The following is a 27481-nucleotide window of genomic DNA, read 5'->3' on the forward strand; positions in this document are numbered from 1 at the left end:
ATCTGATCCATCTGAAAATTGTTCCCTCCAACAATCTGGAAGCCCTATAGATGAACAAACCTTGTCCCCTTTTACAACAATCCCCATCAAAAAATTGAGCTCATATCATAAGAAATGGTCAATTGAGGGTCGGGCATTGACAAAAACCACCCATCCATGAATATAAAAATGTTGGACGTGATGGGAAAGTTTTTGGCTTTGATTTTATTGACAAAGCAGGAACTGAAGTACATGTGACTTGTTTCAATGAACTTGTTGATGAGTTCTACCATGTTATTCAATCTAATAGTCTTTATGTGATCTCCAATGGTCGTGTTAAAGTTGCCAACACCAAATATAGTAGCTCCGCAAATCCTTTTGAAATATTCCTCCACAACTCATCTACCATAATTCCATCCACATCCATAGACTCTACCATACCCATGCATAGATTTTATATAAAGAGCATAAATTCATTGGAATCATTACTTGTTAATCACCTTGTAGATGTCATTGGAATTCTTGTATCTATCTTTGCAACATCAACCATACGCAAAAGGGATGGCACCAAAACAACAAAATGTATTGTTACAATCACAGACACCTCAAATTGTATTGTTGAAGTTACACTTTGGGGTCGTCATTGTCAGATTGAAGGTAACCAAATCTCTGAAATGTCCATAGAATCAACTCGCCCAACCCTTTTAATCAAATATGCTCGTATAATTTCGTGACATGGGAAAGAACTTGACACCATATTTTCCACTACAATTGTAATCAATCCAAAAATATTGGAAGCGTCAACATTGCAAACATGGTATGCTACCAAAGGAATTGACCATCCTTCCCTTTCATTGTCAAAGAGCCACCTTTCCTCCCACAACTTTAAAAATCCACAAGCTATTTCTTCTATAAAAAATAGAAGCATTTCTGAGGAGGAGAATGTAGGATTTGAGAAATACAAATCCACAGAACCCAAAAGAAACCTGCATGCAAGAAACCTGTCACAGAGAAAGAGAGAGAACGAATACAAGGGTTTTGGCTCTGACAAAGAGAAAAGATGTATTATCAGAGAAAAAATGAATCAAGAATATGAATAATACAAGAGATCAATCCTTATAAAGGAGATCAACACCAAAAGGAAAACCTAACCCTAAGGTGTGAGCATTTAATAATTAAATATTAATTATTAAATGACTAATGTATGCATAAAGAGAAATCTTAAGAGGAGAGCAAAGTTAAGTAATTACTTTACTCTAACACCCCCCCTTAAGATGAGCTACAATGCAGCTACAAACAATGCACAAGAAAGCAAAGGAACTACAATGCAAAAGAGGGTCCCGGCAACAAGGCCTGATGAGGTACCCGAATACAAGAAAATCTCTATAAAGTGGAGTAAAGGAGAAAAGCCAATGGGAAAAAACTCCTCTCCAAAAAGAGATAAAGAATCATGCTGAAAAGAAAACATGAAGGAAGGAAGGCCTCACTGAGACCCCCCAAGGACAACTTCCTTCACCCCAAGCATTGAGCGCAACTGAAGATAGCGCGGAGATGCCAAAGGTTTAGTGAAGATGTCTGCAACCTGCTCCTCTGTAGGAATATACTCCAAGATGAGAGAACCATCCTGAATCAACTGTCTGATGAAGTGCATGTGGATTTCAATGTGCTTTGTCCGCTGATGCTCCACTGGGTTGCATGAAATGTGAATGGCACTCTGGTTGTCACACCAAAGAATAGTGGGACAATCTGGAGGAAACCCAAACTCTGTCATCGACTGTCGAAGCCATAAAACCTCCTGACTGGCTAACACTGCTGCACGGTACTCAGCCTCTGTAGATGATAATGCAATAGCAGATTGCTTCTTGCAAGACCATGTGATAGGACCAGAACCAAGGCAAAAAACGAAGCCAGAAGTAGACTTCCGATCATTGACATCACCAGCCCAATCGGAGTCAGTGAAGCCAATGATGTGAGGGGATCCTGAAGAGTAGTGAATGCCATAATGTGTGGTGCCCCGAATATATCTCAAAATACGTTTGGCTGCTTGCCAATGGCTCTCATGAGGATCATGGGAGAACCGAGAGACAAGGCCAACCGCAAAGGAAAGATCAGGACGAGAATGTGTCAGGTACAACAGACTGCCAACCAACTGCCTGTATAAAGTGGGGTCTACTGAAGGAGTAGAGCAAGTGGAAGACAAAACAACACCTGACTGAAATGGAGTGGGGGCAGACTTGCAATCAAGCATGCCAAATCACTGAAGCATATCAAGAGCATACTTCTCCTGAAAAATGGAAATCCCATCCGAAGACTGAATAACCTGTAGACCCAGAAAGAAGTGCAAGAGACCAAGATCGGTCATCTCAAACTGCTCCATCAAAGCTCTCTGAACACTCTGAATCATGGAGGATGAGCTACCTGTAATGATGAGACCCCAGTCTTTCTCCATTCCCAAAGGATCCTGCTTCAGATTGTCTTGTACCCATTGGTTGGAGAGATAACACACCTTTTGATCATGATACTTTAAAGGAACTTCAATATTTAGACACCCTTACATATTCCGATGAATCAGAGGATTGTCTCACAGTTCCTACTCTTCAGACTGAGATTATACATGTATCAACATCATCTCTTTTTGTTCCTGAACAGTTTGATATTGCCTCTTCTTTGGCTCCTATTGATTCAGCTAAGCAGGACATCATACATCTTTCAGACATGGCTACTTGGGATTCTTATCTTGCAGGCATTTCATCTTTGTTTGTAGAGTCCTATATTGCAGACTTGGAGGATTACTTTGAGGATTTTCAGCTCCTCTTTGTTGACAGCTATATTCCAGCTGTTAGCCCACGGAGTCCGTATGCAAAAGATATAGCTCCTGGAGTGCAAAAAACTTGTTCTAAATTTGACTGGCAAAAAACACTGCAAAACGGCAAAATCAGAGAAAAAGACCTCCATCAATTAGATTGGGCTCGGAACCAGCTTTCCAATGCCTATTTTCATTCGAAAATCCGAGCTAAAATGCCCGAGTTATGCCCGATTTTGTAAAAACAGCTCCAAAAAACCCAGATAGACCCTTACAGCCCTCAAGGGCTTAAAAAAAATGGCCCCTGGTCAGCTGGGCGACCAGGGGCTGGCGCAGGGGTGTGGTGGCATTGAGGCAGCGCAGTGGCGGCGTGCGGGCGGCTGGCGGCACGCGGGCGGCGCGTGGGCGGCTCGTGGGCTGCAGGCGGGCGGCTGGCGGTGCTGGGCGGCGCGGCGGGGGTTACCGCTAGCGGCGGTGGCCGCCGGGCTGCGCACTGGCGGCACTGGCCTCCAAAGGGCTGCGCCCTTTTTAATAAAACTGGCTGCGCTTTTTGATTTTTTTTTTGATTTTTTTGAATTTTTGCCTCGATTTTCGTGCCCTATGGTCGTTCGGCCTTGGGGCAAAAAAAAATTGCCTTCTGGAGCAACTGTGTCCAAATCAGATGAACTTTATATGGAAATAGGGGTTTTTGGGCGCTACGAGCTCAACGGTGAGGTCCGTTTGGGCTCAAAGTGCACCGAAAAAAAATACCCCCTATTCCAAAATAAAAAACAGAAGACAAACATAGATCTGATGCAACCAAAACCTAAAAGTCAGATCTAACCCTCGTAGCTCCAAATTCTTCAGAAGACAAACAGGAAGCAGCAGGTCTGGAGCTCTGATACCATGTAGGATTTGAGAAATACAAATCCACAGAACCCAAAAGAAACCTGCATGCAAGAAACCTGTCACAGAGAAAGAGAGAGAACGAATACAAGGGTTTTGGCTCTGACAAAGAGAAAAGATGTATTATCAGAGAAAAAATGAATCAAGAATATGAATAATACAAGAGATCAATCCTTATAAAGGAGATCAACACCAAAAGGAAAACCTAACCCTAAGGTGTGAGCATTTAATAATTAAATATTAATTATTAAATGACTAATGTATGCATAAAGAGAAATCTTAAGAGGAGAGCAAAGTTAAGTAATTACTTTACTCTAACAGAGAATGTGTGTGTAAAGGCCACTATCTCAAAACTCCATGTGGATAACTTTTACTACCTTTCTTGTCCTCATATTGTGGACAATAAAAAATGCATGAAAAAAGTAATCCAGACTTCACCGAATACATTTTGTGCCCGAAGTGTTCTATTGATCTCTTTGAATGTGATTTTAGCTATATGCTAAAAATCGACTTGCAAGATGAAACAGGTGAACCCATTAAAGTTACTTCATTTGAAGGACCAGCAAATGCTTTGTTGGGTGTTGGCGCAGGAGATTTTCAACTTCAACCAGCAAAGCCTGATGGTGCTAAACAAATCTTAGACAATGTAATCAATTGTCAGTTTCTACTTGATCTCAAAATCAAAATGATCCCATTTGGTGGGCACAAAACACAAAGCATCATTATTACAGCTGTTAAGTTGCTTTAGCTTGATTGCATTTAAATCTTAGTACATATGGAACTACAGTCATTTATTGATTTGTATCTCAAAACATTTCTTACTTTTTGTTATGTACAAAGTTCTATTTCCATAACTTGTTATGTCCTAAGCTTATATATAATAGTTGGGCACTCATGTCCTTTCAAATTATGTTTGCATATATATGTAAATTGAATAAAATTAGAATTCGTTGTCTCATTTATAGGATTATTAACTTTATTAAGAAAATGAGTTTTCAACAAACCTATCCTATGATCACTTTGTTAGAAAATTTACATACTAATTTTAATTGAAGTAAATTTTAGGAGAAAACATTAGCTCTCTTGTAAAGTTTGAAATTGATAAGATTATGATTTGTAAGAACCATCTTAAGATAAACATAACATTACTTCAAGTGGAAGAAATAGTTAATTTATCCCTTTATAATTTTGCAAAGGATTTGGCATTAGTTCAAGAGAAACTAGAAGTAGATTGATAAGAATTATTTATTAGGAGCCTTATTATTATTTACATTGGTTACATAGCAAGTATTTAGACTCTTTTCTAATCTTATGTATCAAGATATTTTGTGTTACTTTAATTATATGCCACATTGTATTATCTTATAAGTTTGGTTATAATAGTTGACCAAATTATTTAAAATTATGCATGTAGATTTTTTTGTGAAGTAACACAAAAAATAATTCTTACAAATACCTAGATGATTTCAATTCACATTCTTTTATTCTTTATATATATACTATTTACATGATCATCATTTACAGATAGATCACATTATCCTAATTCTCAAAGGAACTTCAAATGGAAGAACACAACGAAAAGATGCAAGAAAAGCGTGCTCACCAAAATGAAATGCAACACATACGATACCATGCAAGGAAATATATTATTAACAAAAGAAGACGAGAAAACCAACACATCCTTCCCAACAAAGCTTCCACATCTGCATTCTCTCCATCTAATAATCATTTTCATTTACCATTAGATCCACCTCAATTACAATAGATAATTGAGCCCAACCTTTTTCGCCAAATGCAACCTCCATCACCTTTCTCTCAAAATTATTACATTGCTAGAAATAAATTTCGTTCAAAGTTGGATAGCCTCTCAAACATGTTAACATGTTTGGTTTGTATGGAAAGATATCCAGGCATCAAAACTAAGAAATGTGATGGAATAACTACTTGTTATAGATGCACATTAGAAAAGAATGGTCATCGACTCTCAAAATGGAACAATATGGATCCTGATCAGCAACCTATTTGTTTGCAAAGACTATCTCAAATTGAGGATATGTTGATTGCAAGGGTTAGCCCAGTACTTCAAGTTACTTATGCTAGGGGAGGGCAACTCAAATATAGTGGCCACACTATTTGTTTTCCTCAAGATATTACTACAATTGCATCCTACTTGCCAAGACGTGTACATGAATTGGATATAATAATAGTAAACAGGGAAAGCATTGGGCAACAGAAATATAACTTTTATGTTATTAGAGATCGTGTTCATGAAGCATTGAAATATAAGATAATCAATGAACCATACTATAAAGATGTAAAGTTAGATGAACTTGCATTAACATCTTTACCCATTACCTCTACTGACATCTCGGACCTTCTATATGCAACAACTTCAACCACTGATCCAAGAGATGCAAAGTTCACACAATCAGATATTATAGAGGATGACACATTACATGAGAACATGGAATCACAATCTTCATTTGTGGCAAATATTCCACCTGCACTTAGAGAGGTTGAAGAGGTGTTCTCTTTACTACAACTAGGGAAAGGACGACCAACTCCTACTCTAAATTGGCCACCTATTTCTCCATCCCCCATAAATGAATACACCATTGAAGGATTGTTTGCAATGACATTTCCCACTGTGTTTCCAAAAGGAAGCGCCATATTCAAACAACAATGCATCAAAGAAGTTAAGTTACATGAATATGCTCTGCATCTTCTACGATACCATGATAATAGATTTGGGAAACACCCACGATTTAGATACTTCATACTAAACATACGGATGCGTCATCGAAGTCAAGCCACATCCTCTATTTTTTTTCAAATACAACAAGATGATTCTCTACCAACAACAATTTCGGATCTATGTCAAAGTCTAAAGGACTTGCCTGATGACAAGCTTGTTGACCAACTCATGCAGTTTACCTCATCAATTCGTGGCACACGCCTATTCTGGAACAAACGTAGAGGAGAGCTCTCAGACATGGTTATTCAGATTGGTTGTCCAACACTATTCTTCACCCTCAGTGCAGAAGATACAAAATGGTCAAACTTGCATAGTATCATGTCATCCAATGCACCTACAAATCCATATGCAGCTTCTAGATGGAGGATACAAAATATAGTGCAAACCCCACACATTACTGCAATATACATGCACCATAGATTTACAACATTTCGTGAAGAGGTCTTTGAAAAACTCCTTGGTGCAAAAGACTATTGGTATAGATATAATTCTTAAACTATCATAATCTTGTACTACAACACTTGTTACTTATATTACTCACTAAAATTTCTGTTTGCAGGTATGAGTGGCAACACAGAGGATCTGCACATATCCATGGTTTCATTTGGCTCCATGAAGCACCTAACTTTGAAAAATTACAATGGAATAACATTCAATCAGTACAAAATGCACTTGACTACATTGATAGATATGTCTCTGCATGGAACCCAAAAAACATTGAATTAAGAAACATAATGATTCATAGATCTCCTATTGCTTGATGGATACAACAATGATAATGACAACAAACCCTTCCACTGAATATAGTAAATTGGCAAACCGTGTACAACGCCACACAAAGTGCACCCTACAAACTTGTCTCAAGAAAAAAGGGACATCTCTTGTTTTTCGTTACAAAGCCCCTTGGAACATGCAAGAGAAATCAATCCTCTCCAATGATGATAATGGCCAACCTAAACATACTCCTGCAAGAAATGATGATCGTTTGAATCTTCACAACCCATCTATACTCTATATTTGGAGGGCCAATGTAGATTGCCAACCTATTCTCTCAATAAATACAATTCTAAAATATATCACAAAATATGCAGTGAAAGCTGAACAAAAATCTGAAACATACCATGCTATGCTATCTCGCATTTCAACCAATTTTGAGCCTAACAAACCTACCCCAATTGTCTTTCAAAAAATGCTTATTAATACTCTTTTAGATCAAGACATTGGTTCTCAAGAGACTTGCCACCTTCTGTTAAAATTACCACTCTACATATGTAGCAGGAAATTTGTTTCTTTAAATGTAAACTGAAAAAACTTTCAACGTGTTTCAATCTCACCCACATCCACAACCATGTCCCCAAGTTATATAGATGTTTACATGACATGACCTACACATCTAGAAACATTGTCACTTATTCAAGTCACTCAAAAGTGGACCTTCAAAGCATCTCACAAGCACAACCAATGGAAAGAACGATCCACACCAGCCATTGTTCGAGTATATCCACGATTCACAAGCATCCCAACAAAAGATGACAAAGCTTTCCAAGCATTTTATTGGACTGAACTACTACTATACCATCCATTTCGCAACATTCAAAATGATATTGGTACTTCAGATGACCAAGTTATGGAAAAATGGGCAACTTTCTCTTGCTACTACCAACCATGGCATGTGCGGCGCACACCTCTACATCCAGATGAAGAAACTAATAGTGGAAGTCCACCTATTGAGGAGGACTGCATGCAAGAAGATATACTAATGAATGGAAAATCTTATCAAGTCTATATCCAGACCTCCCTATGCACATTGATGAAATTGGCATGCTTGATCGACGTGGAATTGACCTCAACCATGATTGGGGAGAGGCTCATGTAAATCCGCAAGAAGAAATAATAGCTACTACTTTCATAGACTCAAATCGGCCAACATTTCAAGCTCCCTATGATCTCAATCAAAACACCCAACTTCACCTGTCTATTGAACAAAAAAAAGCATATGATATAGTTGTTTCACACCTACAAGCCACTACTTTGTAGCTACCACTTAAGATAATTGTTCAAGGAACAACTGGAACTGGAAAGTCTCACTTGATTAAAAGCATCAAGATCGCATTGATGAGCTCAACACCAATTGGCCAATCACCACCACTACTTCTTGCACCAACAGGTATCGCAACATTCAACATACAAGCATCAACAATTCATTATTCCTTGAGAATACCAATAAAAGAAATGGCCCCCTTACAAGGACAAATGCTAGCAACATTCCAACAGAACATGTACTTAATTTGATACATTCTAATAGATGAAATGAGTTTCATTGGCCCAAAGCTACTACAACAAATTGACAGCAGATTGCGTGAAGCATTCCCAAGCCAAAAACATATCACATTTGGAGGACAATCAATCATGCTATTCGGTGACTTAAGGCAGCTACCACCAGTCAAAGATATCCCTATGTATGCTTCAACTTATTATGGGGGAATACTGTGGCATTCTTTCACAATAGTTATAATTTTGAACAAAATATTTTGTCAAATTGGAGATGATCCAACACAAATTAGTTTACGTGCCCTTCTCTCAAATTTACGAAATGCAGAGCCTACAATTGTAGATAATGTCACGATCAAGCTCCTCACTCACAAATGAAGACCAATCTCATTTATCATCCTCCATACATCTATTTGCAACGAATGAAATGGTGTCTTCACATAATAAACGTATGTTGTTATCTTCAGCAATGCCAATAGCATTATCCATAGCAGAGCAACTTAGGGGATCAACATGCTCAAATCTAGAAGAACAACAAATTGGATCTAACATACTCCTATGTATTGGCCAAAAGGTTATGTTATGTTCAAATTTGTGGGTGGAAATAGGGCTTGTAAATGGTGCACTTGGAAAAGTCAAAGCAATTGTATATAGACATGGAGAAAGACCACCTCAACTTCCATTATTTGTTGTTGTTCGCTTCAAAAATTATAGAGGACCAATGTGGGATCGCAATCAACCAAAAAATGTTCTTATAACCCTTGTGAGTTGTGGTGTTCACCATCAAATACCACTAAAAATGGCATGGGCATTAACTATACACAAATCACAGGGGCTCACACTCCAACGAGAAACAATTGGCATCGACGACATTGATCGTCAAGGATTGACATTCACAACTATTTCAAGAGTTCGTGAACTCACAAGTCTCCGCATACACCCCACCTTCACATTCGAAAGATATTCACGCATACAAACCAACCCATATGTTGCTCGTCGAAAACAAGAGGAGGAGTGATTGATAGCATTATCAAATACTAGTTCTACAAACACAAGTTAAAAGATCTCCAGGTTTGTTCACTCAAGCACTTATTTTCGTAACTTTAAAATGTATACATTAAAACCATACTTTTTGAACTTGCAAACTATTCAACAAATACTTCCTTTAATTTTGTTTGAATTACTAAATCTACAAATATTTGATAATCAATGTTAAACAAACAAGCATGTAACAAAAGTTGTACAATGTTCAAATTCTAATTATCTCTTTTCCATACTCTACAGGTACAAATTCTACAAAAGAATAATTGAACACTTATTCGCAAAACTATTCTATTATTACTACAAGTGAAAAGATCTCCAGGTTTGTTCAATAAATCACTTGTTTTTGTATCTTTATAATATATACATTAAATCTAGACTTTTTCAACTTACAAACAGTTCAACAAATAGTTCCTTTAAAAAAATATTAATTACTAAATATACAAATATTCAATAATAAATGTTAAACAATCAAGCATGTAACAAAAGTTGTACAATTTTTTACTTTCTAATTATATCTCGTTTTCATACTCTACAAGTACAAATTTTACAATACGATAATTTCCCTTATTTGTAACACCATTGTATTATTAGTTACTTCCAATTCAAAAGAGTTTGCAAAAATAATTTGTACATAAAAAGGAACATTACAATGTTAATTGCATATACTGTTCAAGGTCCAAAACTAGCTTAAATACAATATCAAAGATATCCTCGACATACCCATTGCACACTAAGGTGCGATTGCTAGTTTTATCCCACAATGGTATACTTTAAGGTTTATGCCTGTGGGGTGTAATTTTTTGAAGCTTATTGTGCAAATTGGTTGTATTTATTAATAAAATAACTGCTGATTTTTCAAATTTATTGAGGATTTTTTCAATGTGTACTATTTCACAATTAAAAGTATTTTTTTCTCATTTTAAAATAAGTTGAATATATCCTTTCTGTTGAGGTTATTAATAGATTAGGAATGAGAGTTAAATTTTGAAATAGAAGGATTATTTGAGTTTAATTTATGGAAGATAATTGCATAGTATTTAATAATAAGTAATATGTCTACTTGTAGATTTATTATAATTTTTAAGGTCATTATGAGGTAAGGTGTATAAGAATCTTCAAAGTATATATAAATTATTTTCGTTTCAAATATTATTAGTTCCATTAATTATTCACAATCACTTATTTGAGAATTTGTAAATATATTAAATATATATATTTTTAATTATTATATATGTTTTATTCATGGTTCAATTTAAATTTTTAATTAAAAATTTAAACATAATCAAAATTTTGACGATTTATAAATTCATGAATTAATTGTATTCATATTTTAGTCAAGTCTTTCTCCCAAGCTACACGTTACCTCTTAACAAATAAAATCATTCAATAGAAAAGCAAAGAAATCAATCTTAATAAAAATATAAATTAAAATCACATACCCTCTAATTGCAAGCTACAAAGCCCAAATTTGATAAGTTGATTCAGATCATTACTCCAACATAAACCCGCCACTTTCCAAAAACTAGAGTCTTCAATCTAACATCCAAATATTTAATGGCATGTTACCAACATCTTAGATGAAGTTGCCACTAAACTACTTCAGCTAGACTTATCAAAAAGTAGAGTTCTCATCTTCTCATGTAACTACACTCCTAAGGAATTCAAATTGCCAACCAAATTATCCCAAAATGTCAAGAACTCTAGGTTTTTATCCAATTCAACTGTAGATTCTAATGTAGTGATGTTCACCATAAATTGTAAGTACAATTCATTTAATTCATGGGTATATATATATATATAGAGAGAGAGAGAGAGAGAGAGTCTTAAAAATATTTTAGTCATAAAGTTATCTAAAGTAGATGAATGTGAAAATCAACAACCAAACTTAAATAACCATAATTACAAATGACTTTTGACCAAGCATCATAAATAAATACAATAGAAATATGTTTCATGTTTACTAATGAAAAATATTACAAACACAAGAGCAAATTAGATAACTTGTCTACATATGGATCAAAACTATGGAACCCTCCTTCCATGACCTTTGTTGACTCTATATTCGTTTACGATACCATGACTTTTATTTGATGTTTCATGTGTTTATGGTTAGACATTACTAAGAGTTCTGGATGCCAGTTATTTATATACATAGATTATGTGTTATGTTTATAAATTTTATTTTGGTTTTCATATGAATTTGGATTATATGATGGGTTTGATTTATGATTGTTAGTGGTAGTGATATTATGTTATCAAAGGAGTTGAGGCGATGTTTATTAAGTTAAATGTTCATTTGTGATAATTTAATTATTTATATAAAATATATGTGATTTTATGGATGATCATTGTGTATAATGTTTTTGCGATATTGATAATTGTTTCAAATGTTATCTTAGTATGTGATAGATTTTTTGACTATTATTGTTGTTGTTTCATATGTCATACAGACACCTTTTGCTAAATGTTATCTTAGTATGTGATAGATTCTTTGGCTATTATTGTTGTTGTTTCATATGCAATACCGACACCTTTTGCTAGATAAGAGGAGACCACATAACTAGAGCATTTGAGTGGTTTAGTGGATTGTGATGTGGTGCATTTGTGTAAGTCCTTATTTTGGATGTTAGGTGAATTTGGTTATAGTGTTTATTTTTATTTTATATCATTTTGAAGTTTGTAAGGGTTTTAAGTGTGTGAAACCATGTGCTAAAATGTCCCTAGGTGTTTAGGTAAGAGTCTTAGGGGTTTGTTGGGCCATAGGAACACTTTTTAATTTTTTTTAAAGGTCCTAAAACTTGTATTTTTCAAGGGTGACAAAAAATGGAGTTGGTTGAGTAGTAATGTAATGCCTCTCACATTTGTATTCTAACATGTAAATTTCGAGACATGATTTGTATAGCTATACTTGTACTATATTTAATTTATGATTCTTTGTATCACCATTCTTTTTTGTATTGACATTAGCATTAGATGCACTTTAGGAGACATTGATAGTGTTATCATAGTATGTTTACGATGATGTGTTATTTAGTGTAATCATGCACATTCATGTTTATTTAATTATTTTCTTGATTATGATGTTGCACTTCATTCGAGGAGATTGTGTGTGTTTCATTTATTATATATATGCATAGATACTCTTGACGTGTATTGAGTGGCTACAGGTATTGGAAATTTTTTCACCTGGCTTCATAGGTCTGAGTTATTCCCTAGTACATTAGCCATATCGATTTTACCTCACCCATCGTAAAAAACCCTAATCCTTATATGTATGACCAGTAAAGAGTGCTTGAATGATTAAATTACGATTTTCGTAAAATTCACATATGAAATAATTTTTGTGACCTTATGGCATAATTGCAAGATTTAAATGCCAATAATGTGTTTTGAGAATTAAGAGTGGAAAATATGTATTTAGGAATTAAAAGAATTAATTAATTGTTTTATTTTCAAAAAGTGAAAATGGGGTTTGGATAAATAGGGAAAAGTTATTCATTTTTGCATTATGACATTATTGGGAAGAAAATGGTGAAAGAGGAGAAACTCTATATCTACAAAATTGATTTTATGATTGTGGGAGATAGAGTGGGTGAATTTGCATGAGATTTGTTGCATTAGGATAGCAACTTGATGGAGTTTATAATGCTGCAAGGAATTGTGCATTCATTGTGTGTGTGGGGGAAGAACTTGGTTGATTTTTCAACAAAACTTGAGGTAAAAACCTTTGTTTCTCTCTCAATTCGTCTCATTCTTGTTTTTTATTGTTTGAATAATGTTAGAAGGGTTTGGAAATTCATCTCCATCATTTTAAATCTTGTATTAGATAGTTTATTAATTTGTTTGAATAATTTTTTATGGAATTTGCCCAAAAACTCCCTCATGCTGCCCAACCTTCTATAGGATGAGTGAAATACAAGTTTTATGTTAAAAGAGGTGTGTTGGGTGCATTTAAATCAAAAGGGTATTCTTCAAATTTTGATTTTGAGATTTTTAAAATTTGATGAATTTTGAGCTATTTCCATGGAGTTGCTAGAAATTCTTGGTTTTTGTTAAAATTGTGAAAAGTAAGAAAAATGTGATTTTATGGTGTTTAGCATCAAATTATTATGTGGGGATATTGTTACACCTTGGTAAAAGTGGAAATGGATCCATTTTGATCACGTCTCATGATTTGGTTGGAGATTGAGAAAAGTGTACATTGACGTGGAAAGTAAAATATGTCATGGTTGTGTTGTTATCACACATTCATTGGTGATGTGATGAGCTTTAAACATAGGTACTAAAGAGGTTTAAAGGAGTGGCTTACAACGTGACCTCGACTAAAAGAGGTTGAGTGAGGTAATTGATCAAATGAAAACTAATGAGAACATGGGTAAATAATTAACCAAGATAATGGTTTCCCCTTGCATGCCTTGAGTGCTTGTAAAGAATAAGGATGTCTTAGGAAGACAAGGCTACTCTAGGAGTGTGGTACTTGTATGATTGAGCATCCTTGTATGCATGAGAGTTTATTTGATTCCACCTGGTAGCTATTCTTGTGCTCGATGATGACACTCCATAATGGGCTTTCTAGCATATAATCCTATTGTATAATGAGTAGCACCTAAAAGATGTATTATAATTTCCTATGTTGATACTACTTTACTTCATTGGATGTTGTGTACTCTTTGTATTTGATGTGAATGTAAGTCTTCTTAGGATGGTGGGGTGAACCTATTTCGTTCCACAAGGTTGGGTGGTGCGGTAACCACCATTGGGGACCAAAGGCTATTGATTGGAGGCAACAATAGATACCAACTGTCATCATTTTTCTTATGCAATTCCAAGACATTTAAGTCCTATGAAATGTAACTTGTATTTATGTTTATTGGACGCCTTTTGAAGAGGCATTTGTAATTTGAACAAATGATAATGGATTAGTTTCAGTTATGTGCCTTGGTGTTGATATCAAGCTTGGATATTGTATGTATTTTTCACTTTATGTTTCCCATCCCCTCGACACCTAGCCCCCTCTCATAGGATAGATGTCAAAAAATCAATATTTTGATTGATCATATCTCTTCTATCATTTATTGTTTTCTTCTTGATCTAGTAATCGTTTTAGAATTTGAAATTTTTTCTTGAAAACCTTAACAAAACCTAACCAGGGTATCAACAATAAAACCAATGTTAGCAACAAATTTGATGGATACAAACGAAAGTTATGTACCCAAAGTATTTTTTATGTTGTAGCCTTCTTACCCTGGACTTAAAACCTATTAAGACAACAAGGAAAGGTATTTTGGATCCTATCTTAGTTGTAAATCAGAATAAAATATCACATACACATGTAATAGACCATAAATCAAAATTATTTGTATTCATATATCAACATATATCCATTACATTCCCAATATCTCTTTTTTACACACACACAGATATATATATTATATATATATATATATATATATATATATATATATATATATATATATATATATATATATATATATATATATATATATATATATATATATATATATATATATATATATATATATATATATATATATATTCTATCTTTATCTATCTCATCTATTCTGGTAAATAGATCTTTCTTATCTACTTATATTTGCGATAGGGGAAATGACCCTCAAATGATTTCTCTAAAGTACAACCTATATTCCAAAACTTCTATTAAGGACCCTTATTTCCGGTTTGTTATTACATATTTTTGGACCAGTGTATGTATACTATTTTTTGGCCAATAGGTGCGATTATAGTTTCCTTCGTTAATTATATTAGAGTTGGGGTTAAGCTAGTGCCCCTTGGATTATGAGACTTTGCAACAATACAAGACTGTGGTTTAGAAAATAGCTTCATGAACCTTAAAAGAATAACATAATGAATAAAATTTCCTCTAATTGACTTGCACAAAGTAATCTAGAGAGGATTTGGAATTGCATTTATAAACACCCCACCCCCTTCCATGCATACTTTTCAACCCCTAAAACCTACCCATATCATATTAATTTAGAGCATATCCTTCCCACATGTTGAATCTTGATGACGCCTTCCTAAGTTAGTTGTTATGAGCCAACATGCATTTTTTTGCTAATTGATATGTTATGTTGTATTTAAGGACATTCACTCATTCATTTTGGGATGCTTAAGGAGATGCTAAGATAATTCTAAGCTATCTTTGAAATAATTATCATAGAGAATTTATGGTAACATCATAGCATCTTATCAAATCATTACATTAGTAGACACAATCTTAGGTCCATTAGGTGCTTTATTTTGTAGACACCTAGAATTATCCTATCCTAATTAAATAAATATTTTTATTTATTTATTTTATCCTAAGCCTTCTATTAATTAAATAGTTATTTATTTATTTAATTAATTCACTTATCCTTTTCTAGCCTTTCCTTATTTAAATAAATATTTTTATTTATTTAAATTATCCTTTCCCTAAATTAAATAAATATTTTATTTATTTTGTTGATCCCACTTCTTTTATTAATTAAATAGATCTTTATTTATTTAATTAATTCTTTAGCTTTTTCCCTCCATGACACTTGTCATTCATCTCTTGATTTTCCTCTAACTGCTCCATTCATATTTTATTATTTTCTCCACCTACCCTTTAATCCTAGCTAACCATTTATCCTTTTACCTCTTAATCCTATCCCTCCATTTCGAAGGTTGATAATATGATGAATCAATAAGGACCCGGTCAACTACTAAGAGGGGGAGGGGTGAATTAGTAGATAGAAAACAAACTAAACTTTCACCAAACTTAATCCCAACTCATAAACCATTCATTGAACTAACTAGTTTAAACAATGTACCATAAACTGCAACTGCACTGTCAAGCTTACTGGTTGACTAAAATATCAATATAACAGTGTAACAGATCTGAAACTCACATACCATTTAACCAAAACATTAAATCACTTTACTAACATCAGTAATAATTCATTACAGATCACTTTCGGTCATCTAATCATATCAAAGTGTCTTTACCAGTTAATCATATCAACCATATCAAAATATATAACCACAAAATCATTCACCACTTGACACAATGATGTTTGACATGGAAACCCAAAAGGGAAAAACCACGGTGGGGATGAATACCCACAAGTATTTTGAACTCTTCTGAAGTTCGCCATGTTAGGAGCCAAGCCTTGTTAGAAGCTTTACAAAAATGTCTTGTTAGGAACATATTTGGTTAAGGACCACCCCGTTAAGGGATTGACAACAATACCTTGTTAAAGGCAATGCCCTGTTAGGAGTAACCTCGATAGAGAATTTTAAATCCAAGTTAATGAATCACCTCGTTAAAGGATTTAGACAACACCGAGCCTGTTAAAGATTACCCATTTAGGGGATTTAACTGTTGTAATTGTTAGAGAACAATAGGGTTTTTGTTGATCTAGTAATAACACTATCTTGCTTAGTCAGATCCTTTTATGCTCCTATCTACGTTCAAAACATTTTGCTGATACTCCTTCTAGTTTGGTAACAGTCTCACTATCACACCTAACAAAATTGCCAACACAATTACAAAACAACTCATCAACCTTATAAACAAATACAATAGGTTGGTAACACATCACAAAACCTAAGATCTCATAGAGATTACAAACATATCGATTCAAACATGATTGTTGGAATACATAGCAATCAATTGCACATTATTCAAGACAACTTCGACTGCTCCTGGATCACCGCGCATTGGATCCTGTAACTCATCACGCGTTATTCACTTTATGCTATGCATTTTCTCATTCCCAAGATAAAACAGTTATCTCTATGTGCCAAAACCACTTTAAAACTCATCACGTGCATCATGCATATGTGGCATCTCCATCTTTGATCACCATTCAATCATAAATCAACGTAACCGATTCACCAAGCTCCATCGGTTAGGGTTTGGCATATCAACAGGTTAGGGTTACCGGTTGATCACTCTGCTTCAAATACCAATACCGGTTTCCATCACTGCTCTACTACCGGTTGCATTACTGCATCACTACTGTTTGCAATACAACTCCATTACCGGTTACTATTGACATCAATGACAACACTATATTTCATTAATACAATCTCCATGCAATGCCAACACAGGTGTCTTATATATAAGAGGATTCCTTGAGCATCCCTTCACAATCCTAACCAATCAACTAGCTAATCATTTCAAGCGACTAAGCCTTTCCTACGGTCAAGCGAATTCACAACCACAATCTATTCTTTATTGTGCTCTTGTGCACAATACAAAATCTGAGAGAAAATATATAAAACAAGATCAATGGAGATATGAGACAATGGAGATCAAACCCTACTAAGCATGTGAATGGTATAATCTTTCATGTTTTGCATGTTTTAGGTTCTTCATTGGTGTATGGTGGATTCTTGATTGTAGAATTGGGGTTTTATGTGGTTGGATCTTTGTTGGTTTTATAATAGTTTAATCTTCCAAATTTCACCATATACAATTTTTATCCTCAATCCTTGTTCCAAAGTCAATATATCCAACTAAAGGGTTTGACTAAAGAGAACATGACCCTCATGGTTCAACCATTTTCCCAAAGGTGTTTTAGAACATTGAGGAAAGTAGATTTCAAATAATTAAATTCAACCAATTAATTTTGGAAGTACAAGTTCAGCTACTTGTGACAAATCAATTCTCTTGTTGTGGATCTAAACAAAGGCAAAACATAATGAGTTTGCATATTCTAAAACACCTTTCTACTTAGGTAGAAAATTAATTCTTGATGTCTTCAACATCATTTTACTATCTTAAAAATCTAATTAAATATTAAATTTAAATTAATTAATTTAATTTTTAGTATTTTCAATCTCAACTCATAAATCTTAAAACTACTTATTATTTAATATAATGAGAAGGAACTTTTTATAATTAGAATTAATTAGTAGGTGTCTTGCAATAACACATTTTTTGTTTTATATTAGATAAATGCTTTTGACTAGAGTTATGAATCAAAAGAGAGTTTTGAAAGGTTCCCATAACCTTATAAATAAAGGCCATGCAATATTCACAAAAGATTAAAACACTAGGAAGGAACCAACATCAACATGAAATAATTATAAAAAAAATGGGCGCTTAAACTAGAGAAACCCTTAAGAAACCAACACCAATATTGCAACAAGAGGACAACCATGACAACAATCATAAGGGTTTTAGCCAAACCAAGCCAAAGAACTCTCAAATGGAGTCAAAGTCTAATTGAATGGGTCATCCTACCTTTTTTCAAAGAGGAGTTAGGTTCAACCAACAAACCCTTTATAATATCATTATGTTCTATTTTCCTTAAGGGGAGACCCATGCGTCCCCATTACTAGGACCCACAACAACAATGTCAAAAACCTTTCTTTCATTCCTTGTAATAGATCACTCTTTAGTAACATTATGACATTATTTCCCAAGATTGAGAGGATTCATGATACCTTGTATCTTCTTGTGATGTTTCTCTTTGAAGCCTTGATAAGAATCAGAGAAGCAACCAAGTTTATGGCAATGCAAGCAAATATGAAAGGAAGACTTGTAATTGATTTTCTGCTCCAAACACCAAATTTAGAAAAGAGTTTCATAAAATTTGGCAGTGTCTTATCAATATTAACACACTCATAATTTAGCAAGAAAAATATTCTTAGATTCTGTGATATTATCAATAGATAAAATTTGACCAAAAGAATTGGCAATGTCATGATTAACCTAGATTCATCCCACTACTCTTAAGGAAGTCTTATGAGTCTAACCCAAATATAGACCTTGTTAAAGCTTTCCTTGGTAGCATCAAGACTAGGAAACCATTTTTCAATGCAAGACCATACTTATTGTGGAACTAGGGACATCTTTGTAGAATTATCACGCTTTCCTCAAAATATTGGAACGAGAATAAGAAGAAACCATTTGTCATGACAGTCACGTGAATTTTCTTTTAGGTTGGTGGAGGGATGCTCAAGGCAACAAATTGAGCAACTTCCATTTGTGGAGGAGTAAAACCCATACAAAAACTTCCATTAAACAAACAAGGCAACAAATTGAGCAACATCTTCCCGCTTGCATCCCTAACAAGTATCTCCCAATCATCCCCAACACCAATCCGACCATTCACAACAACCGATTGGTCAAACCCACTTAGTAGAATTCACAACCACAATTTGCTCAAATCGATTCACAATTTTAACTCTTATCAGATTGACACCCTCCATATAATGAATATTAGCCTTAATTTTTTATTTTAGAAATATAATAAATATAATAAAAATTGATTCCTAATAAAGACAATAATCTAACAATTTCACTATAGAGTTATACATTACCTGAAAATTTTATTACATTTGACAGATAGCTCATATATTATAAATAAAAATATTTAAATAGTCAATAATTAACTAATCATACAATTTGATGTATACTGTACACACATTAGCATGGCATTTAAAAGTTGATATCATGTACTTTAATTATTCTCTTAAAACCTACATTGAACAGTTAATTTCACCTTTAACAAACAAACCAAACCGGAAAAATAAAGACAAAACCAGAAAGAATCATTTTGCCTTGCTAAGTTTAACCTTAATCAATATGTGGAGAGAGCTCATTTAAGCTAGTAGAAAAGAATTTTCAAAACCAGCCAATCATGGCCAAGTCTATATTTTGACATAGTTTTGCGAGAGCTCAACTGGGATTGAACAACAGCAAAAGTATTGGCCCAAAAATGAAGATTTCCAGCACCGCATGAAGTGTTTTAGTTAATTATAACAAAAACAGTTTTGCTAAAACAATTCTCCAGATCCATGTTCGCCCAACAATTTTTGTCGCTATATATACACTGAAAGCATGATGAAAATTTTGTAAGTTTGGAAACCATGGAGAGGCAAGTAATGATCTTGTTTGTACTTGTTACAGTGGCTTTCTCACTCACAGAAGCCTCGGGTAAAACAAAGGCAAGTAGGATTTTGAATTGGGCTTTAAAATGGTTTTGTTAAAGCTGTGCAATGTATTTTGATTGAAAATTTGTTTTTTAAGATTTACAGCTGCTCCTAAATCTATTTTTTCCTGTTTGATCTCTGGTAGCACCTATGGAGCTGGCCTGGTCTCTGGAAAGGCCAACCAATTCCGTGGTTGAACATTTGTTTTTTAAGATAACAAATGTTGTGTAGCAGATTTCTGATTTAAATTGTGGGCAATCTTTCATCATCAACATTTCAGATCATATTATATACTCTTTATCTGCTCTTTATGTTTTATCCTATCATCATATGATTCAAATTGTTGATGATGAAAAACTGCACAGAGTTTAAGCCAGAAATCTGCTACACATCTCCATGGACTGACTATATAACGTTAATTAAACAAATGCTTCTAAATCTGATAACAGTCATGGAGCTGGCCTGTTTTTGGAAAACCTCACCAATGAAAAGGCCAGTTCCATGATTGAAAATTTGTTTTTTAAGTTCATCAAATACTCCTAAATCTATTTTTTCTCGTTTGATTTCCGGTAATAGCTGTGGAATTGGGCTTCTCTCAGAAGAAGCTCACCAATGAAAGGGCCAGCTCCATGATTGAACATTTGTGTTTTTTAAGATTTACAAATGTGTCTAAATCTAACTTTTCTGATTTAACTTCTGATAACAGCCATGGAGCTAGCCTTATCTCTGGAGAAGCTTTCGATTGCTTTTCTGTATTAAAATTCTTATTGTATGAACTTGGCTGGGAAGGGGATTAGATTTAAGAGCATGAAGTATCTGCTAATATTGAATGTATGAGTGGCATTTGAAGGGGAGTATGTTAGAAACTTAGAGCAGTGTAGAAATTTCATTTGCCTTTTTCTTTTCTTTCATAACTTCCAATTGATCTGCAGGGCTAATATTATTTGTTGCAGCAATTTAAAAATGATGATGTACTCAATTAGACCTAAGAAGGATATGTCTGATGTAGATTCTATGCAATTTTTCTTTCGTGTGACAATGCTGATTATATGAACTTGGGAGGGCCAGGGAAGGACTCAATATGTGTGTAGTGGTTAATGTTGAATGATTTCAGCTCATTTGGATTAGTATAATGTTATGAGAAAGGATAGCAGAATTTTGATCATGATGAGATTTTGACTTGGTTGGTGGCAGTCTTATGTGGTTTACATGGGAGGGCATTTTAAAGAAAGATTGACGCCTCATCTGGCTGCAGATTCTCATTACGAATTCCTGTCATCTGTTTTGGGAAGGTAATAGATTAAAACTTCGGTTTAAGATGTTCAATAGGGCCATATAAAATTGAATTATCCTCTGGATCCATTGTTTTACATGAGCTCATTATTTGATTCAAGTCTAACAACTCAATTTTTCAGTGTGAATATAAACCTAAATAATATTATATAAATCACAATAATTTGCACTAAATAAATATGAGCTTACTGAAACTATATAAATCTTACAAAACACAATCATTAACATAAATTTTCTTGATGTATCTTTGAATTTCTTCTGTTCTCTTGCCCAAATTATACTGTTCTATTGGTGTCCTCAGTCGTTTCTTCAATTATTTTTTATCCTTACAACAATCCTTTGTTGAATTCTACGCCTCTTCATTATAACTCATTTTAGCATTGTGAAAGGTTTAAAAACCTTCCAAAACCCCTACTTTACCCTTTTAAGAAAAAATGATAGTTGTTCTATTTTTCTCACAAGTCCTCTGTTTTCATAGATGACAGTTACTATATTTTTCTCACAAATCCTCTAATTTTTCAGCAAGGAAGCAGCCAAGGAGTCAATCTTCTATTCATACTATAAAACTCTCAATGGGTTTGCTGCTAAACTCCAGGAAGATCACGCTCTTGCTATTTCAAGTAATTTTTTACCACCATGAAAACTTTGTTTGTTTCTTCTCGTTATGTATTAAGCAAACCATATGTTTGTTTTAAGTATTCTAATAGAATAGTGCTGCTCCAGAACTTCCAGGAGTAATATCCGTGGTTCCTAACAGTCTGCGAAAATTGCAAACTACTCATTCATGGGGTTTCTTGGGCCTAGAAGATGCCAATCAGCAAATCCCTCCGCAATCACTCTGGAACAAAACAAAATTTGGACAGGATGTCATTATTGCTAATTTGGATTCAGGTAGAAGCTCATCAGAAGCCCTATAATTAGACTATATGCAGGGGGTTGTTTCATGATTATACTGCAATATAGCTGATCCTGATTGGCCTCCTGTCAGGTGTGTGGCCTGAATCTGAAAGCTTTAGCGACAAGGGTTTTGGCCCCATCCCTTCACGCTGGAAGGGAATCTGTCAAAATAGCTTTGGATTCACTTGCAACAGGTACTGATTTTAGTGATTTATACTCATCACAAAATCCAAACCAGTTTTGTAAGTTTCTAACACATTTTTGAGCAATTCAAATATCAATTTTACAGTATTTAGTATAAAAGATGTTTTACATTTAAATTCAAAGTTTTCGACAGATAACTGCGTGCAGGAAGTTCTAAATGTTAAGAAGAACCAGGGATCTTTAGTAACTAGATTAAGAGAATCAGGTTATAAGCCTTTAAATTATCTGTTAGGTCATTGCGCTTGTATATACGTTGGTCTTACTTTCGATTTAACCAAACCTCAAACTTTAAAGGGATTTCCAAGTAATAGAAGAAGAATGTCCCTTTATTAACTGGATTAGTAGATGTAGACGTATAAAAATGACCATATAGTTTTATTCACCCACTTTTCCCACATACAGTAGAATCAAAATCTGCGTCTTAAAATTATTTGTTCTCCACCAGGAAGTTGATTGGAGCGAGATACTTTCACAAGGGATTCGAAGCTGAAAATGGGCCTCTTGACCTCTCTGAAGGAGGACAACAACTTTCGGCTCGAGACACGCATGGGCATGGATCTCATACTCTGTCCACAGCTGGTGGGAATTTCGTGGAAAAAGCAAATGTTTTTGGATATGGCCAAGGAATTGCAAAGGGAGGGGCTCCTGCTGCCAGAGTTGCAGCCTACAAGGTTTGTTGGCAGCGGAACAGTAGCAGCACAGATTCCAGATGCTATGATGCAGACATTCTTGCAGCATTTGATCAAGGGATATATGATGGAGTAGATGTATTCTCTATTTCTCTTGGAGGTGTACAGGGTGCATTACTAGCTCTTTCTGATGCTATTTCCATTGGATCACTCCATGCTGTCCAAAAAGGAAGGGTGGTGGTTTGTTCTGCAGGAAACAGTGGTCCAAGTCCAGGCACAGTGATGAACGTGGCTCCATGGGTTATAACTGTCGGAGCGAGTACTACAGATAGACAATTCACCTCAGTTTCTTTCTTGGGAAACAAGGAGAATTATACGGTGATCACTGAGAAACTTTTTTCATAAACATATCAGTTTCATGAGCTTATCTATTTTAAAAGTCCTTAAGGGTTTCATTTTTAAATCTATCACATAAGAAGGTTTAAATTGAAAGGCATTTAGTTGCAGAAGAACACAGATGCTCTGCAAAGAGCATTGATGTCTAGTTTTAAGCCCTTGGATTGAATTTTTGAATGTTTTATGCTTTTGCCAGGGACAAAGCTTATCTCAGTTCCCCCTAGCAAAGAGACAAATGTACCCTCTGGTATCTTCAGTAGACGTTAGAAGTTCAGGTGTAAATGAATCTGCTGGGTATGCTACACAATTACTTATTATTTTGATTATTCATAAAAATGGGATGTCATTTAATCATCAGTTCAATATTAGCAGCAGTTGAAGACACCAAACTTCTAAATTCCATTGATGATGAGTTCAATCGAGTAATGTAAATAATGTTGTAGGGTGTCATGCTACCTTGGAGCTCTAGATCCTCAAAAAGTCAAAGGTAAGATTATTGCCTGCCAAATGGGTGGCAATAAAAATGTCGAGAAAGGTGAAGAAGTTCGCAGGGCAGGAGGGGTTGGCATGATTCTCTACAATGATCTTGGAGAAAGTGACAGCTTTCTCGCAAATGCTCATGTTATTCCTGCAACTGAATTGAAACAAGTTGATGGAATGAAAGTTCTTGATTACATCAATTCTACAAAGTAGGTTTCAAGGAGTTTATTTCAGTTTTACCACATTTCATTGTTAGGTTTTGAAAAACTTAGGGTCCTAATTCTATATGCTCGTGCAGATCCCCTGTTGCCTATATTTCTCCAGTAAAAACCACGTTCGATACCACGTTCGATTCAGAGCCAGCTCCAGTGATGGCAAGCTTCACCTCTCTAGGTCCAACTATTTCTATGCCAGGCTTACTCAAGGTCATAATCCAACCCTAAACTTTGATATTTTCCAATTTCCAACATGATTCTTTTATTAGTAATATGACAATAGAGTTTTTTTAAATTTATTTCCATTATTGTCAATCTGATAATAGAAACCTTTTGATTTGTATGTTGGATGCAGCCTGATATTGCAGCCCCAGGGGTGAACATCCTTGCAGCATGGTCAGGAGAAGCATCCCCAACTAACTTTGCTTTTGATCATAGGAAGACTGACTTCAATATAATATCGGGAACATCTATGGCATGCCCTCATGTAGCTGGTATTGCAGCATTACTAAGGGCAGCATATCCTCATTGGAGCCCAGCAGCCATAAGTTCAGCCATTATGACTTCAGGTATATACTATACTATACTAGAACTTCATTGTTAATTTCACTCCCTCTAAAATTTATTGAAATTCACATCATTTTTCAATTTTTTAATCATTTTTCATGGAAACTACTGATCAAGGTTTGTCCTAGTGTGAATGTTTTTTCTGTTTGTATTCTTTAGATCTGTATCATTGACCATGGGTGTATTCTTTTGAGGATCACAGCTACCATAATGGACAATACCAAGGGAGCTCAGAATTCATTGTGGAATCCAGGTCCTTTTGCCTTCGGTGCAGGTCATATTAACCCAAATAGAGCTGGAGATCCTGGCCTAATTTATGATATGTCAATGAATGACTATTTTACAGTCTTATGCAATTTAGGCTGGCATTCAGACATGTTGAAAAATTTAACAGGCACAGCATTCTCTTGCCCAGCAGATGATGCATTAGACAACCTCAATTATCCTTCTATTACTGCATTATCCGTAGATGGACCTCGGACTGTGAAGAGAACTGTGACATATGTTTCAGAAGGACCAGAGACTTTTAAAGTAGAGGTGGAATCTCCTCCTGAAGTGTCAATGACAGTGAAACCAGACAGCCTTAACTTCACTAAGACAGGGGAAAAGAAATCATTTGAGGTGGTGTTCCAACCCAAGCCTGGTTTTGATTCAACCTTTGGGTTTGGATCTCTGACATGGAAAAGTGCTAAGCATGTTGCGAGAAGTCCTATTGTCGTGTGTAGTGATATTTGTTTTTAAATCAACTAGTCCTTGAAGACGAAACTACCCCTAGAACTTTGTTTCAGGTGGTATTAATAACATTTTAAATAGTATTTTAATATATCATGCAATTTTTATTTATTATAAGACATCAGTGTTAAAATTTTACTTCTTGTAGCCATGGAAGTCATTCTATGCCACAATTTTGCATGCTCATACTAATATGTTAAGCTCCCAAACAAGGTCATCCCTAGACCCACACCTATACCTTAAGGATTCATTCTAAATGGTCTTGCTTGTATATCCTTTTCCGAAAATTACAAGTTTTGTAGTTCATGTATCAATAATAGAGACACTTCATTATCTCATAACCTCACTTTTACATCACAACATTACTTGAGCTTATGCTTCCAAATCAATTCATATGCGATAGTATGAACCCACACAAAACCACATGGGGACCTCTTACAAACACATGTTCACACAATGACTAGCTCAAGCACACACCACACATGCGCAATGTGGCTAGCTCACTCATACATCACATATACTTAGCAAGTGACTAATTCACACATACCTCATAGGAACACACAATAGCTAACTCATGATATATGACATGTACATAGTGTGACTAGCTCATATAAATGTCACAAATACACTTAATGATGAGCAACATGCATCACATATATACATTTTGACTAATTCACACATATACACAATGCGATTAACTTGTGCATGTATCATATATACATATTGTGGCTAGCTCAAACATGTCAGATAAACACAATGTGATTGGCTTATGCATACATCATAGGGACACATAATGAATAACTCATGCATGCATCACATATACATAATGTGACCAATTCATAAATACATAATGTGACTAATTCACATATACACAATGTGATTAACTTATGCATGCATCATATGTACAAAATGTGGTAGGCTTAGGCACATGTCATATGTACATAATTTGACTAGTTCATACATACAACACATATACACAACTTGAATAACTCAACAACCATACAAGTACACATAGTGACCAATAGGAAAATAGAAAGTGGTTACAACCTTACTTCAAGAGTCATCCCTTTTACCTAGTTCATTGATGCGTAAGTTGTTAAGTGCATCCCAACTAAAAGAAGGAATGTCAATGCATCCCGTATTATACTGTGGGTTCAATTCTTCTTCTCAAATCATGGCCTATTGTGATGACAAGCAATAATCTTATACTACATGTGATTGGCACCAACAAAGATGTAAGTCTAACAACACACAAGGTCATTAATATATATGTCCACATAGTGATTGACTCACACATACATAGTGACCAACTAACCATAGGAAGTGAATGTGATCCTAATGCATACCTCTTCCCCTTGTAAATAGATAAATTTAATTTAGC

At 34.7% G+C, this 27481-nt stretch overlaps 2 protein-coding genes across 3 annotated transcripts; both read left to right on the plus strand.

Annotated features, from left to right (window-relative positions):
• The first annotated feature begins 3079 nt into the window (after window positions 1-3079).
• LOC131858917 (uncharacterized) lies at window positions 3080-7183 on the plus strand. The gene is made up of 3 exons (XM_059212402.1): window positions 3080-3281; window positions 5578-6898; window positions 6982-7183. The coding sequence occupies exons 1-3, from the start codon at window positions 3080-3082 to the stop codon at window positions 7181-7183; spliced, it is 1725 nt and encodes a 574-aa protein (XP_059068385.1).
• A 13117-nt stretch (window positions 7184-20300) lies between these two features.
• Window positions 20301-26243, plus strand: LOC131029353 (subtilisin-like protease SBT5.3). Of its 2 annotated transcripts, none has more exons than XM_057959816.2 (11): window positions 20301-20702; window positions 21882-21979; window positions 22503-22600; window positions 22704-22871; window positions 22969-23071; window positions 23527-24088; window positions 24303-24400; window positions 24550-24795; window positions 24885-25011; window positions 25157-25370; window positions 25571-26243. In XM_057959816.2, the coding sequence occupies exons 1-11, from the start codon at window positions 20625-20627 to the stop codon at window positions 26107-26109; spliced, it is 2331 nt and encodes a 776-aa protein (XP_057815799.2). In that variant the 5' UTR covers window positions 20301-20624; the 3' UTR covers window positions 26110-26243. The 2 variants fall into 2 exon arrangements, with proteins under 2 accessions (XP_057815799.2, XP_057815800.2); XM_057959817.2 differs by lacking the exon at window positions 20301-20702 and adding an exon at window positions 20736-21770.
• Window positions 26244-27481: the final 1238 nt, after the last annotated feature.

This window comes from Cryptomeria japonica, chromosome 10 (assembly GCF_030272615.1).
Source record: "Cryptomeria japonica chromosome 10, Sugi_1.0, whole genome shotgun sequence".
In the NCBI taxonomy this organism is placed as follows: domain Eukaryota; kingdom Viridiplantae; phylum Streptophyta; class Pinopsida; order Cupressales; family Cupressaceae; genus Cryptomeria; species Cryptomeria japonica.

Bases quoted from the DNA above. Each gene is read 5' to 3' on its own strand.
- LOC131858917 (XM_059212402.1), top strand. From the start codon at position 3,080: ATGGCCCCTGGTCAGCTGGGCGACCAGGGGCTGGCGCAGGGGTGTGGT. The intron at 3,282-5,577 runs GCACTGGCCTCC...AAAGATATCCAG, and splicing joins CGCCGGGCTGCGCACTGGCG to GCATCAAAACTAAGAAATGT. The intron at 6,899-6,981 runs GTATAGATATAA...TTCTGTTTGCAG, and splicing joins CTTGGTGCAAAAGACTATTG to GTATGAGTGGCAACACAGAG.
- LOC131029353 (XM_057959816.2), top strand. From the start codon at position 20,625: ATGGAGAGGCAAGTAATGATCTTGTTTGTACTTGTTACAGTGGCTTTC. The intron at 21,980-22,502 runs GTAATAGATTAA...CTAATTTTTCAG, and splicing joins CTGTCATCTGTTTTGGGAAG to CAAGGAAGCAGCCAAGGAGT. The intron at 25,012-25,156 runs GTCATAATCCAA...TGTTGGATGCAG, and splicing joins CTATGCCAGGCTTACTCAAG to CCTGATATTGCAGCCCCAGG.